Raw genomic sequence first — 15,677 nt, 5'->3', positions numbered from 1 at the left:
ATCCGGATCACTACCAAAATATAATGGTTTGTTCCTTGGGTGACTTCAGACCTTTCCTGAAAATGTCATCGAAATCCATCCAAAGATTTTTGAGCTATCTTGCTAACAGACAAACAATCAAACAAACAAACAAACAGAAAGACAGACAAACAAACCCCGATGAAAACATAGCCTCCTTGCCAGAGGTAATAAACCTAGTTAGGTTGATGAGGCCTTTATCTTTTGGCTGGAGAAAACCCTCGGCAAACAAAGATATATTGAAATCAACAAGAAATGAGTAGTTATTGCTGGTGTTGATGGTAAATGGTTGATCAGATCTATTTGGCTTTGCTATTTCTCAAATTGCATGTGACTGAATTCACAGATGATTGAAATATCATGATGATAGCCATTTCAGAAATGTAGGTGATACAAGTTTGTCATAGATTTGAAGATTTGAGGAATAATTTAATTGTATTAATTCCCATAGAACAAAAGCTAAAAATCGGAAATTTAGATACAATAAATTCAAAGTACTGTATGTCTTGTTTCCATTGTAACAATGTCATTGTCAAAGAGCTTAAACAAGTTCCCACACATAAACCACCTTAGCCTTGGGTGACATTGACAAGGTCAGAGTCTCTGGAAACACAGGACCAAAATGTTTACTTCGCATGAGAACAAATGTCAATTATTAGATCTCATGAAGAACCATAAGCTAATTTCTTCAAAAATAATTTGCCATCAATGTGTAGTTTAGCTGTGATGTGTAGAATACAATTGTGTGTTAATGTACTTTGTTTTAATCAAATAAATGTGTTATAGACTAATATGTAATGCATGTCATACGTATTTTTGGAGACGGATATATACAGTATTTTATCAACTTCTCTGAAACAACTGAAAACCTGAAACAATCAGGCATGGAAAAGACTACTGTGAATCCACAAAAGACCTGTTTTACCACTGAAGGGAAATCCAAACGTTAAAGAAAAAAAAACTAATAATCCGTAAAGAAAAAAACTAATGTTAAGCTAAAATGTAAATTAAGTGGAGACTCATGAGCAAACCCATCAAAGTCCATCACCTTTCTCTGTTGCCACCCTCCACTCCTCCCCTCACACACACACACACACACACACACACGCACACAAACCACCTCTCCCTTCCCCCTGCCTGACTCCCCTGTTGCATTTGAATGTGAAAAGCCTCTTATGTGTGACTTACTAGGGGGCGGTCATTAGTGTCAGTATGGGGGGCAGTGGCGCTGGGAGGGGAGCCTTGGAACTGGAGAACTCACAGGGAAGGTGCTCTGGCAACCACTGAGGATCAGGACTGGTTTAGACTGGTCGGGGGAGTGGGCTTTGGGATTGAGAGCTTTGCTTTCTACATATGCAACAGTTCTTACAGTCCTACGTCCTATGTGTGGATAACAGTGTAAGCAGCCTTTATTTTTGATGATCAAAGCACAGTGATAGTACTGTAAATGTTGAGGATGTTGCTGGATGAAGCTGTACCTCAAGGCTTCAAAAGAAAATAAATAAAAGATTGTCTTTACAAGCAAATAACAATAAAATGATCAAATTAACCGGCTGAGTATCTATTAGCCTTTAAGGTTTTTTTTTTTCTACTACACAGACATGGGTCTCAGTTACTCGCTATGTTTAACCTGTTTTAACCTGAGTCAGCAGGAAATCTTAATGATGGAGACAGCCAGCACCACACCTAGTGTTCTCTTGTTGTTCTGTCTCTGAATTTGTCTCTGTGTCTACTATGGAAGAGAGAAAGAGAGAAAGAGAGAGAGAGAGAGAGAGAGAGAGAGAGAGGGAGAGAGAGAGAGAGGGAGAGGGAGAGAGAGAGAGAGAGAGAGAGAGAGAGAGAGAGAGAGAAGGCTAGTGTTAGCAGACGCTGCATTGTTCAGCCACACAGAAAAATAGGGCTATCAGTTCCACACACAGAACCCCCCACCCCTCCTTCACTGCCATTGGACCTCGAGCCAAGCGTGACCCCAGGGCTTGAACTCTACGGTCATGTGACCAGGCTGTAAACTGACCAGCAGCAGGGCTGAGGGAGAGGAAGCTCAGTGAGAGCCAGGCACTGGAGGTGGAGAGGGGGAAGACTGCATGCAGGCTGGGAGAGGGAAGCAGAAGAGAGTCATGAGGCCTAAGCTCTTCCTGAGGAGAATACTCGAGTGAATGTCTGCCTGGCAGACTGGGAGAAGCATGAAATGGATGCATGGGAAGGTAAGAAATGTGGGGATGAGGATGTGACGGGGAAATTGAGTGGGAGACATGTCAGCAGATGATGATGAGCTGTTTTGATCCTTTTTTTTTACGCCATTGGCAGCTGGGAGCCCTGGCTAATGCTAACACACATACAGGTTTAAGATACAGATCTTGAAAAAAAAAGTCTTATGTCTATGAGTATATCTGTAAAACAGGTTAAGACTTAGAATTGATTGCATTTTCATAGAGTTGATACTGAATGTTCTGTGCGTATGTGCTTATTGTAGAAGAGCATGTTTCTGTGTGAACAAATGTTGGAGAATAATATTAGGATATTAGATTCCTTGATTGTTTACAGTTGAAAAAAAAAAACCTAGGAGGTATTCATTAAATAAGAGAAGGCTTTAAAATGCATTTCTTATGAATGGGGTGCAACTGTACTGTTGTAATGATAACAGTATCATGTTGATTATGCATATCTATTTTCAAATATTTAAAACATATGTGCACTGACCATGCCTGGATTTCAATGTAATTTACCTATATCCTTTTTTATGAACTACGTAAATTGGGGCACATTTTGTCTTCATAATAATAATGGTAGCCTATGCTTAATCAAATGTAAAACTGCAATCATGCACATGTAACTGTATAATGTAATGTGGAAAAAAACACCATGGAAGGGTTTATTAGCTTTGTTTGGTTTGGTGAGTTAGTGGCTGACCTGAGGTATGTGGCTCTCTGGCCCATCTGGAAAAGGTTTTGTGTGCTGGGCTGGCAAAGCTGGATGGTTCATGTGATACAAGGGGTCAATAGGATCTGGCCAGTTCAACTGACCAGATCTGGTTAAGATCTGACCAGTTGGCCTGGCCAACCCCCTCTGGTGCCACTGTAGCTCAGACTCAGCATTGTATCTCAATCTCCCAAGCAAGTTGACCAGTGTTGAACTTCTGATTCTGTACACTACTTTGCCCCAAAAACTAGAGTTCAACCAATGTGTCTAATACTTATTTTCTTTAGTAACACAAAAACAATATTTTACATGACGTTTTAAATATAAATCTTGCAATAGTACCACATATAAGACATCAGTTTAATTTCATTAAACCTGTTTAGTAAACTCTTGATACATGTCTATATGACAACTTCAGGTAGTCACACAGGTTGCTGTGAGATATAACAGAAGAAACAGTTTGACAGAAAAGTGGTTCTGTAGGTACTGTAAAATCATTTAATTTCTCAGGGAAGTATCTGAGCTGTTCAGTGTTTATATAAATGTATCAACATACCTTGATACATTTCCAAAATAATTCTAGATGTAGATGCAGTACAGATGCATTTCAATGCAAAAATGTGTTGATCAATGGCAGTTGCTGGGTTTAATGTGTTGAACTTCAAGGGACTGTATTCAACACATACACACATTTGTGATGCTCTTGAGAGAATGTTACATTGTTGAAAAAACAATAATACTGTATATGTTTATCTGTGTTTAAGAGTGACTTTATGATTTGGTAATTACACCATGCATCTGATCAGGGGAGGGTCAAAGAGAGTATGTTATAAGCTTCAGTAATGCTGCCCAAGATGGCAGTGATACTGTGAAAGTAGCATTGTCTGCTGTTGCTGAATTGAGCTGCGAATGTAACATCTGTAAAGATGCCATTGCATTGTGAGACAGACTGAATTTGACCCAGTGGGAAGGGGTGAAAATGCCATTGTTGCTCTGTAGAGGATTGAAGGTGACTGATTGAGAAATCCTGAAAAGGTTACTGTACCGGGCTCCACCTCCATGATAATCCTATTGAGCGGCTGGCCATGGCAGTGTTTTTGTTTCGGGGCGGGGGGAAGTTTATCTCCGTCAGGGCATTCAGCATTCCCTTTCTGCTGTTCCCCTCAACTCGTCACTCTCCCGAGCAGGAAGTCCCTTCTCTTTGGCATTCTCGAATAGGCGGGGGAGGGTGCGATGTGGCAGGGGTGGGATGTGTTTTGTTTGTGTGTGTGTGTTTGTGTGTGTGTGTGTGCGTGTGTGGTGGCGGGGGATGGGGGTTAAAGCTGTGTGAAGATCAATAGCACTAGAGGAGGTCAGGGACTCAAGGTTCCATAATGCTGGCTAAATTTAGTCGTGCCCTAAGCTTGTTTATAATGGACACGAAGGACCCTTTACTCCAATTTTCTCCGTAATGGTCGAAACTGTGCACAGTGTGTCAAATGAGTTAAATCCTCAATTCTCACATGTTGGCTTTTGTGATGCCCCCTGGTGATGCCTAGAGCCCACAGACAGAAGGTCTTGGTAAACACAAATGTAAAAAAAAAAAAAACATTTGATAGCACTTCAAAGACAGGATTTATTTTGGCTGTGTCAAGTTTGATTGATTCTTTGTGAAGTCTTATTCAACCTCTTAGTTGCTGCTTGACTATTCTATCAATTACGTGGGTGCCCCAGCTACCTCTATTTACATACACAGATATAGTGACGTCAATGGCAGCCAATGCATATCATCAAAATGTCTGATTTTAAACTGAGACACCCCTGCCAAAAAGTAGTGTACTAAATACACAGATGTTGATTTTATTTTATTGTTTCATTGTATTTCTAACACCCATGTGTAACCACATAAACAAATGTAAGAATAAAACATTGTAACCTAGAGCTTCTACTTCTACCAGGACAAAAATACAGAGACAAATAGCCTATAAATGATTTAGACCCAAACTGTTCATATGTGATGTGGTGTTTGCATGCTACATGGTTCTGTATCTAGAAACTATAAAACATTACACAAGGATTTTGAGTAGACATTTATAAATGAGAAAACTATATACAAACATTGTACAATGATTTTGAGTTGCTTTTTAGAAAGTATGCCATGTTCCTGTATCTGGATGACAAATCCCTGTACCTGAATAATTAGTTATACAACTTAAATTTACTATGGGGGAAAAAAGCAATATACATTAGGCTAATTTTGATAGTTGCTCTAGCTTCATGTGATTATTACTGATGCGGAGCAGATTATTGATTGTTTGGGGAAAACACATTCAACATTGTCTAGAATTAAAAAGCATCAGTGTTGATTTATAGCAGTTGTTGCATGGCAATCGTCTGCTATTTGTCAAGCGCTCATCAAGACATATGATAGGAAACTTGCAACAGGAAGAGCACATTGCAGATGGTCATTCATTTTGGATGAGAGAATCAATAGGTCACACATCGTGTTTGTACATATTTTGATGTATCAATGGTGATTGCTTATCTTTTATTGATTTGATCAGATTGTTGCCGCTAATGGCAGCTAAACAATAGGTCTGCTTTGAGTGGGTCAATAGTCCTATAAAATCATAGTTGTTATGGAGACAAGTAAAGCTGGCCTAGTGTTTCATTTGCAACTGACTTGTGTCTAATGTTTGGCTGCTATTGCATACAGATAAACAAAAGGACATGGCTTATTATGTATTACAAGTGTTGGTAGATGTTACCATGAACATGACAACACCCAGGGAAACAGGGTCAGGAAGCAAAAAAAGAAAAACAGGGAAAATGCAAGTGTCATCAAAGACTAATTTGAACATTGCAGTCAAAGTAGAGATACACAAATACTACTATATTGTCTGTTTGAAAAAGCTGATAACAAAAGAATTGTGTATTTCTAACCTGTTTTTAATTTCAAAGCGTGCTAATGCGTAATATGTGTGCAATACTCACAAAATTACCATTAACATTATGCATAATTAAAGGCTGATAATTCTCACTTTTGTGGGTACTTCAGCATTAGCTATCCGCTTTCGAAATAATAGAGAGGAACCTTGGGGAGAGGGGACAGATCCATCATTATTTTACCAGTAAGAGAGGCACACTGTCAATATAGCTGAAATCTGCAAATGTATGGAAAACATACAATTAACATAACACTGTCCTCAGCAGGGGATTGATGACAGTGGAAAATGGCGGAAATATATATACAGCAAACTAAGAGCTGGTCCTTCCCAATAGCACAATCAATTTAGTAATTAAACATATATCCGGACAAGAGCTAGCGAAAGTAGATATCATTACCAAGAATGAGAGTGAGCGAGTATGTGTGTGTGTGTGTGTGTGTGTGCAAGGGAGAGTAAATACTCTCAAAGGAGGGCGTGGGTAGAGGGAAAAAATAAGAGGAATGTCCACAGAGATGAGAAAAGCAGGGGGATAGCGGTGGAAGCAATAGCGGAAAAGTACAGCAGCCCCCCCTCCTCCCCCCCTCCCCCTTGTGGCCCTCTCAGCTGGCTTGATTGTAATGGAAACGTAAGACAAAGCCTCCTCAGCACACTGCTCCTCTCGACCAACTGTCTTCAAACCCATCCTCCACCAAGCAGGCCAGTTTGGTTTAGTCAGGCTGCAAAAAACTTCAAACTTTCTGCCCAGTCAGCCAACACTTATCTCCACGAGAGGTGAAGTTGAAGTTACTTACACACTCAGCAAAGCTGAGCATTTGGTTAAGTTAAAGGACAGAGACGACAAGAGTGAGATAACAGTGTAGATTAAGTCGAATGTGTTCATACATGGCGGGGGTGGGTGACCAAGAGTGAATTGTTTCTGTTACTAACAACACACTAGGGAAGGTAGATCGGTTAACATTCAGGGGCTTGGCTGAGGAAAGGAATGTCCAGATAATGCATACTTAGTAATTACAGTTGGGGTGATACTAAAGACTTGTTTATTGTGTTATACTGGGTGGAAAGGAGCTATTCTTGTCAGACAGGTCCTATTGGATTTGCATTTCCTGAAAATGTTGAGCTTTGGAATGAACCAAATCCTGCTACTGAAGTAACATGTATCAGGCTTGAATATGCCCAAAGGGTGTTGCCCAAGGACTGGGAAGGGGCAGTAGTTTGTCTGTCCTGGGAGAGGGTAAATTAATAAGATTAGGGCTGACTCTCATAGGCTCCTTTCTCTCCTAAAAAAGAGTTATAATTAACATATAATGTATGCATTTGACATAATAGGCGTATGCATTTGCACCTAATGTACTGTTGTAAACAATGTCTAGATCCAGTAAAGCCTTACTGTTGTTGTTTTAGCTTGATTTAAAGTAGCTCAATTTTTCTCCTATTTCCCCAGGTTGTTTTTTAGTGTAACCCTCATCCAGTGATTACTGTAATAGACTTGGCAACTGTTGTCAAGCTGTAGCATTTACAGGGCAGGAGGAGACAGGAGTGGTGAATGAGGTGACACATTGAGATCAAGTGTGTGAAGGTGTGAATCAGGGTCTTATATGGTGGCCATGCACTTGAAAGAGAGGGTGGCAAATTTGGCTAATCAAGGAAGCTATGGTGTGAATAAAGGAAGCTGACTTTCGTTGAAATGTTTTCTCATTGAAGGAAGTCTGCCATTTCACATGGCACAGTTAATAAGAGTTTTAAATCCTCTGAATTTCAACATGTGTTGTGAGCTGACAGACAAATGGCAAAGCAAACAGGAAGGAATCTGTTATCTCATCCGTAACATTTTGGTGCTCAGTGTGTCTGCATTTTATTTAATCTGAATTGTAGCTGTTGGCAGGGGACTACTTTGTAAGGTTTGAAAAGTCTAAATGTGACCCCAAATTGTTGTTTGCCATGTCCTCACACCCTTCAACAATATGCTATATAATATCCACCAGTGATTTTATACATTACAAACGAAACCCAGCAAAGTGAGAAATCTACACAAAGGCATGTAACGTCACATTGTTTCACAGACCTATGCAGTGTAGGCCTACTGCTACTAAATAATAGTCATATTCTTTGCATGTATTTATCTTTTATAACGTTACATTGCCCAATCACTATCACTACTTAATCACTCTTTAAAATCCCTCTTCAACAAAAGGTAAATTAAAAGGCATAGCCATGAGATTAGGTCCCACGGTAACCTTGACAAAAAGCTATTCTCCATCATTCAACAGAACCACCAATTTATGGTGAAACTTCAATCCTATTGTCATTCAAAGTACCATTGTGATACTACAGTATGACCCCAAGGAATTCAAAGCCAATGTTATTTAGATGGTAATACTCCTCTGTATTTAGCACATCTATGAGAGGCAAGGCTCTGTCTCTGCCAGCGACTTTGAGCCCAAATTCAGAACTTTTGTTTCCCACGTCTTTATATCAGTTAACCACCTCCTGTTTCAACTTTCAAGCATTGGGAACCCAACTGATCTTTGGCTTGTAGATAGTGCTCTGTGAATGATTCAAGATAAATGCAGGTGAGAGATAACTATCTCTTGAAAATCCCTTAATGATTTTAAAAAGTGATTTAACAAAAATGGGGATGGGGGCACAGTTTCACTTTATGACGTTTTTTCAATTGATAATTAATACAGCAGCCACACTTTTATGGAATCTGAATGAAGAATGATGTAAATAGATCATAGATCTACATTTTCATTTTTGGCATTTAAGGGCCATTCACACCAGGAATGAGAGCATAAAGATAACCGTAACTACAACGAGAAAAGTCTCCACACTGATAGGGAAAGTTTCTCCCGGTGTTGATGAATGTGATTGCTAAAATATGAAGGATTCTGATTGGGTGTAAGCTTTCTATTGTTCTCAAAATCACCAAAAGTGATCCACAATAGCATCGTTCTTCATGTTATGTGTGGACATTGTAACTCATATAAGCCAGAGCAATACGTGTTTGCATTATCGTTATAGCTAGCTGCTCCTGGTGTGGACGGCCCTTTAATCTTGGTGCACTGATTACGTTTTATGACACTTTGTTAAATGATAAGCAAGTTGGGCAAGTACAGTGTGGTAGGCAATCACTGAGTGAATCACACTTACAATTAAGGGATTGAGATAGAAGAACAATTAATCAACATTCAGGTACTGGCACTTCATGGCAAGATTCCACTAATACTCCATAAACATATTATTTATTGATCATTTCATCAAAGGAACGCCTGTCCTAATGAGTTAACTGCACGTTCAACTGTCTCAAACTAAAAATATGTGACTGTTGGTAGTAATCTTTATGCAAAAACATATATTCAGGCCTAAAAAAATGGTCAGGAAACAAGTCTACGGTACCATTTTCAAATCAAATTTCAAGTCATGTGAATTACAAATAAACACGTCATTCCCACCAGTCGTCCAAGATATGCACTATGCCGTTCTGAGTTCTAATGAATCCTTTCACAGCATGACATTGCTAAAGGTATCACCAAATGACACCAGTTAGCACATTAGTAGTGACAATTAAGGCTCTGGGTGTTTTGCCAGGTTTTGCATACCTTTTAGGTAGCTAGCTCACTAATACCGATTTCATTTGATCTCTTGTATGAAATAAAACCATGAACATGATTTCAAGGTATCATCAAACTAGATAGATAGATAGATAGATACTTTATTGATCCCGAAGGGGAAATTCAAGAAACTGTCTAAGCAAGGTCCTTTATAAGACACAGGGAAGTTCGGTTGTGGGGGTCAATGCTATAGCTACGTACAATCAACACATTTCAAAATACAAATTCCAACCGAATATGTAGAATATTCTATATAGAATATTTTTTGATCAATGCTCACAGATGTGGAGACATTTAACATTTCAATCAAGTGAGAACAATGACTGTTTTCCTGTTGACATATTATGCTAAAGATATAAGATAAAAGCCATATTTAAGGTTTTTACAAAAATTTATAATATTTTAGTTAGTTTAGCTCTTGGTGTTGATAATATCATAACTACAACTTCCATTGTAGTTATCTCTTAGTTAAGTGACTTGTATATGTGTATCTCTCTCCCTCTCTGTCACTCTCACACACACACTAGCCCCCCTCCCTCGGCCTGTCTTGGTCTATCTATAATTCATACTGCCTGTTTTACAGCTGGTATTCTGAATATGATATGTTATCTCTTGTTCCTTGACTTTGTTGAAAAAAAGTGAATGTCACTGCGACTGCTGACAGCTAAAATCAATAGGAACACAAAGATATCGTTGGCAATAGTTCCCTAGATACTGATGCAATTTCCCCTCCTCTCTTCTCCCTCAGATGATCAGGCTGACCAGCGTTCCTGCCTCATCTGTGGCGACCGCGCCACTGGACTGCACTATGGCATCATCTCGTGCGAGGGCTGCAAGGGCTTCTTCAAGCGCAGCATCTGCAACAAGCGCGTCTACCGCTGCAGCCGCGACAAGAACTGCGAGATGTCGCGCAAGCAGCGGAACCGCTGCCAGTACTGCCGACTGCTCAAGTGCCTGCAGATGGGCATGAACCGCAAAGGTGAGGCTGATCTGTGAGCCTTGAGAGTTTGAGAAGAATTCTAGTGACAAAATGAAATAAAATGCATGCACTGATTAAACAAATTTGTATCCTAGATCCTCTTGGTTACAGGGTTTCAAATGATGTGTTGCTTTTGGATGATCTTCTCTCGTTTCTATAATCTGTAGTATTGAGAGATGAAACTAGAATATAATTCAGGCAAATTGGGAAAAACACTGAGCTTTGGTTGACACATTGCACCCTCTAGTGGCAATAGTAGTGTATGACTAGTTGCAGAATTTTTCCAGACCCCCTCTCCCCCCCAAAAAAACCCTCACTGTCAAGATCCGTTCAGCTGTTGAGTGTATTCTTTCACAGTATTCTTTCCTTACAATGTCAAAACTATAGCAATATCATATGTGCACATGGATTTTTGTGAAACTTGCTGATCATATTTTTGTCTTTGCTGCACAGCAATCAGGGAGGATGGCATGCCAGGAGGGAGGAACAAAAGCATTGGGCCTGTGCAGGTAAGACCTGACAGGAATCAGGGTGTCTCTAATCATAATAGCCAAGCCATTGTGTAGTCTATTTAGGGCATATGTTGGTTTTTAGTATTATTTGCCCTCAATGGTGCCTTCCAGGCAGCGCTGCCTTCAAGGCACTACTCCCCTCAGTTTAGGGGTAGGATGAGGGTTGGGCGGGTTAGGGTTAGGAATAGGGTTAAGGTAGTGCCTTTTAGGCTGTGCTGCCTGGAAGGTGCCATTGGGGGCAAAAAACACCATTGAGCGCATATGTTCTGTATGTCTGGCTCTCTGACGAGCATACTGTATATCCTGAAGAATTTGTGCAGACTGAGCACAGTGATAATATTCCTCAGATACTTTAGTTGACGTTCTCTGTCTAGGTTGCACATTTTCTGCACAGCTCATGTGTACATATTTGTAATTTAGACACATTTGACCTTGGAAGGCTTATCCTATCTTTCACTGTTTGGGTACAGGTGTCTGTGTCTATGTGTGTGGGTGTTTGGGTTGGGCTTAGGAGCAGTTTGGGGTAATGTCCTTGAAGTGTGTGTGTGTGTGTGTGTGTGTGTGTGTGTGTGTGTGTGTGAGTGTGTGAGTGTGTGTGTGTGTGTGTGTGCATGTGAGTCTGCCTCTCTCTCTTTCGCTCTCTCTCTCTCTATGTGTGTGTGTGTGTGTGTGTGTGTGCGTGTGCGTGTGCGTGTGTGTGTGTGTGTGTGTGTGTGTGTGTGTGTGTGTGTGTGTGTGTGTGTGCGTACGTACATACGTACGTGTGTCCTTCTGCTCTCCCTAATCAATCCTCGTACAAAGACCATACTACCTCTTGTTGTGCCCTGTGAAAGCCCAGAACAGAATCCATCGAGCTGTAATTTCAATTCAGTTCGGCAAGACAGAGAGGGAAAAAATAGACTTTCTGACAATCTTGCATGTCGAAATGTGTCAACTAAAATAGAAAAGCCAAATTCTAAGCATGAACCGTAACTCTCAAAACATTGTCTCTTGAATGGCAGTTCTCACTGACTTGGGCTACATAAAAATGTGTAAACCTAACTAGAGATATTGGTTTGAATCTCTAAATATGGTTGTCTGATGGTTCCACTCTCTCACATTTGCTCCCCATCCCCCAACCAGATAACTGATGAGGAGATAGAGAGGATCATGTCAGGGCAGGAGTTCAAGGAGGAAGCCAACATGCCAGACCACACTTGGAGCAACAATGGCGACAGCAGTGACCACAGTTCCCCTGGCAATGGTGTTTCCGAAGGCAACCAACCATCTCCAGCTTCCACTTTATCGTCCATGTAGGTTTTGCCCTTTCGATCTTTTCGTAACTACATAGAACACTATACTGCAAGGACATGAAATGCTCTAAATGTCTCAGGATGATTCATATTACAGTATCTGTTGAAATGTAAACGACTGTTTCAAGTGCAGGTCTCCACAGTCAAACTTTGCTATAGTTAACAGGAATTAGAAAAATGCTTGTTTGTTTCACCTCTAACGGCATAGCCATTCAAAGAGACATACGATGTCCACTGTTGCTTGCTGTTATCACAGTCAAAGTTCAAAGGTCATATTTCGCCTTGTCATACCCCTGCAGTCGCTCGGTGGAGATGAATGGCTACACCACTGCACTACGGGACCAGTACATCGGCAGCGCCATGACCACACACTACCAGTTCCTTCCGCATCTATTCAGCTATGCCACACAACCACGCAGCCTCTATCCACAATCCCACACCCTCATCACCCAGCTGGTGGCTGCGGAGGAGCTAGCCCCACTGGGAACACCCATGCTCATCGAGGAAGGGTAAGAGCTCTAAATTGTACATGCATTTTGGAAATACACTTTGTTTGAGTTCTCAATTACAAGGTCATAGAATTACTTTCCACTCCAGCATTTCAAAGCAACTGAAAATTGCAATCCGCCTCAATTATTGAGCTACATGATGAGACATACAGTAGAGGTCCACGATTGCAGAATAGAAAATGACTTGAAATAAACAACTCTCATATATTCAATACACGAAAAAATAATGTCTACAGCCACTGTCCCCCCAGGTACAGGGTGACCCAGGTAGAGCTGTTTGCCCTGCTGTGCCGCCTGGCAGACGAGCTGCTCTTCAGGCAAATCGCATGGATTAAAAAGCTCCCATTCTTCTGCGAGCTCACCATCGAGGACTACACGTGCCTGCTCAGCTCCACCTGGCAGGAGCTCATCCTGCTGGCTTGCCTGACCATCTACAGCGCACAGGTGCTGAAAGACCTGGCCGACGTCACCACCAAGTACACGCCAACGGATGAGGAACTTCAGGGGTGAGTTTACACAGGGGTGAAACCGTCTAATTCATCATGATAACATGATTATTTGGGGTTGCATTAGCACATGGGGGGGGGGGGGGGTGCAATTGATTGGCTGGAACAGTTTATGCTTCATGGTGCAGGCTGGACCAGGCTGTTTTTATTGCTGTTTTTGGACTGAGTTTTTTTTTTACAGTGTTTTCAAAGGACAGGCAGCTTGTGGATCATGAGAAAATGTTTGCTGTATATGTGAGAAAAATGTTTTAGCTCAGACACCGTGTACGGGTGCGATCAGACAGGGCGATCAGACGCTTAGCTGCTTACAAAATGTGAGGTGCACAAGCAGTGTGCAAAACGCTTACTGCCAATACGAAACAACATGAAAAAAATGTTTGGCACCTCATTGCAAAAAACGCATCCCGCCTGATCGTTTTAATACCTAACAAGACTTAGAGCATCTTTAAGTGACCCAATTTCCATCCTTTTTTAAGACTTAAGGAGTATAGACAGGCTGCTTAGTTGGCACATTTGGTCCTTATGTTTCTGGAGAAAAACAGATGTTCAAATGGATCCTTTCATCCTTCTTATTTAGAGGGAAGGTTTGCAGGATGTGCGGGAGTAATCCTGACATACATAGACAGGGAGAACCTAAAATGGTTGTTATGTCTGACGCCCACTGTAAGAGAGGCGCAGTATTAAGTTGTAAATATGTCACAGTGTGTGATAAAAACCTGCAGACTGGGCTGGTCTCCACTGAATGGAACTTCAAGCAGGTTTTAATAACTACAACTCTGTTCCATCAGAGGCACTTCAATAATACAGTTAGAAACAAGAATGTGGCCATTGTATTTAAACAACAAATGTAAATCTAACCATTTCTTATCATGTGGAAAATGCAGTACTACGGTAAATTAATGTTACACACTGTATATTAATATAAGAAATTGTATAGAATAACATCCTATAGACTAAGACAGATGTTGGGACATTCTGAAATACAGGTCCATCACAGACCAGAGATCTAGGAAAAGGGACACAGTGGAGTGTAAATTAGCACTGGTATAAATCTGTCCTCTTACAGATTCTCACTTTAATCTCCACATGGATGTGCAGTTGAATTTTGCCCTGATTTAGATGTTGGTAAATCAGTCAGTCTAACAGTGATGAGTGATAAGAAGTGATAGCAAGATACACTAACAGAGAAACAAATACTACTTCCAGTTATATTTCAGCATAAGTAATGAGTAAACAACAGGTGGTGATTGATCACTTTGGGGGGAGCAGCCGTGGCCTACTGGTTAGGGCTTGGGGCTTGTAACTGGAGGGTTGCCGGTTCGATCCCTGACCAGTACCCGGCTAAAGTGCCCTTGAGCAAGGCACCTAACCCCTCACTGCTGCCCGAGCGCCGCTGGTTGGGCAGGCAGCTCACTGCTCTGGGTTAGTGTGATTCACCTCACTGTGTGTTCACTGTGTGCTGTGTGTGTTCACTAATTCGGTTAAATTGGGTTAAGTGCAGAGAAACGAATTTCCCTCACGGGATCAAAAAAGTATATATTCTATTCTATTCTACTCTTATCAATGCTATAACTTCTATGTAGCTTCTGACTAAGTGTATCGTAGATCAAACAGTTTCACAAATCTAGCCTAATCTATCTAGGTTCAGCGAGGATGGAATGGAAGTTATGGAGAAGCTTATATATCTTTTCCGCAAGTTCCACCAACTGAAGGTCAGCAACGAAGAATATGCCTGCATGAAAGCCATCAACTTCCTCAACCAAGGTACCCAGCCCCAGCAACCTTTGAAGCCTGTCTATTCAACATAATTACAAATGAAATTACAAAAAACTGCAACGATGTTGTCATACTATTGCTTTCAATAATTCTTTCACTTGCAGATATCCGTGGTGTCACCAGTGTTTCCCAGCTGGAGCAGCTGAATAAACGGTACTGGTATGTCTGCCAGGACTACACCGAATGCAAGTACCCGCACCAGCCAAAACGCTTCCCAGAGATCATGATGTGTTTGCCGGAGATTCGTTGCATTGCAGGTAAGTCACCTTTAAAACACACTCGCTTTCATTCGCCAACAGCACTATAACCAAGACACGACTTAAACCAAACCAAACCAAATGTGTTTCAGGGAAGTTAGTAAACGTTCCCCTGGAGCAGCTGCCCTTGCTGTTCAAAGCAGTCTTGCACTCCTGTAAGTCCAGCCTGAATGGCACATACCGCAACACGGGAGCCTCCCCATGTCCTCCCAAGGGCACTGCCCCTGCCAACTGAGGGCCCGCCATGACACGTCCTCGATCAGCACAAAGGCGGGGAGAAGGCCTACCTCTGGGGAGACAGTGAGCGGAAAAGGGTCGTGGTGGGGGGGCGATGACATCCAATGAATGTGTAAAGCAGCTATATGTTACTT

General features: G+C 41.3%; 1 protein-coding gene across 1 annotated transcript; it reads left to right on the top strand.

Annotated features, from left to right (window-relative positions):
• Positions 1-2,206: 2,206 nt before the first annotated feature.
• On the top strand, positions 2,207-15,541 carry nr6a1a (nuclear receptor subfamily 6, group A, member 1a). Its single transcript, XM_062544042.1, has 9 exons — positions 2,207-2,222; positions 10,224-10,454; positions 10,908-10,963; positions 12,089-12,258; positions 12,558-12,767; positions 13,019-13,273; positions 14,916-15,037; positions 15,154-15,306; positions 15,399-15,541. Exons 1-9 carry the CDS (start codon positions 2,207-2,209, stop codon positions 15,539-15,541), a joined length of 1,356 nt encoding a protein of 451 aa, XP_062400026.1.
• The last annotated feature ends 136 nt before the right edge of the window (positions 15,542-15,677 follow it).

Source organism: Sardina pilchardus, chromosome 8 (assembly GCF_963854185.1).
Source record: "Sardina pilchardus chromosome 8, fSarPil1.1, whole genome shotgun sequence".
In the NCBI taxonomy this organism is placed as follows: Eukaryota; Metazoa; Chordata; class Actinopteri; order Clupeiformes; family Clupeidae; genus Sardina; species Sardina pilchardus.
The sequence above is the reverse complement of the archived record's forward strand: the minus strand, read 5'-3'. Positions and strand labels throughout refer to the sequence as shown.

Excerpts from the sequence above, each read along its gene's own strand:
- nr6a1a (XM_062544042.1), top strand. Across the intron at positions 12,768-13,018 it reads CCCATGCTCATCGAGGAAGG|GTACAGGGTGACCCAGGTAG; the intron begins GTAAGAGCTCTA and ends CTGTCCCCCCAG. Across the intron at positions 15,038-15,153 it reads CATCAACTTCCTCAACCAAG|ATATCCGTGGTGTCACCAGT; the intron begins GTACCCAGCCCC and ends TTTCACTTGCAG.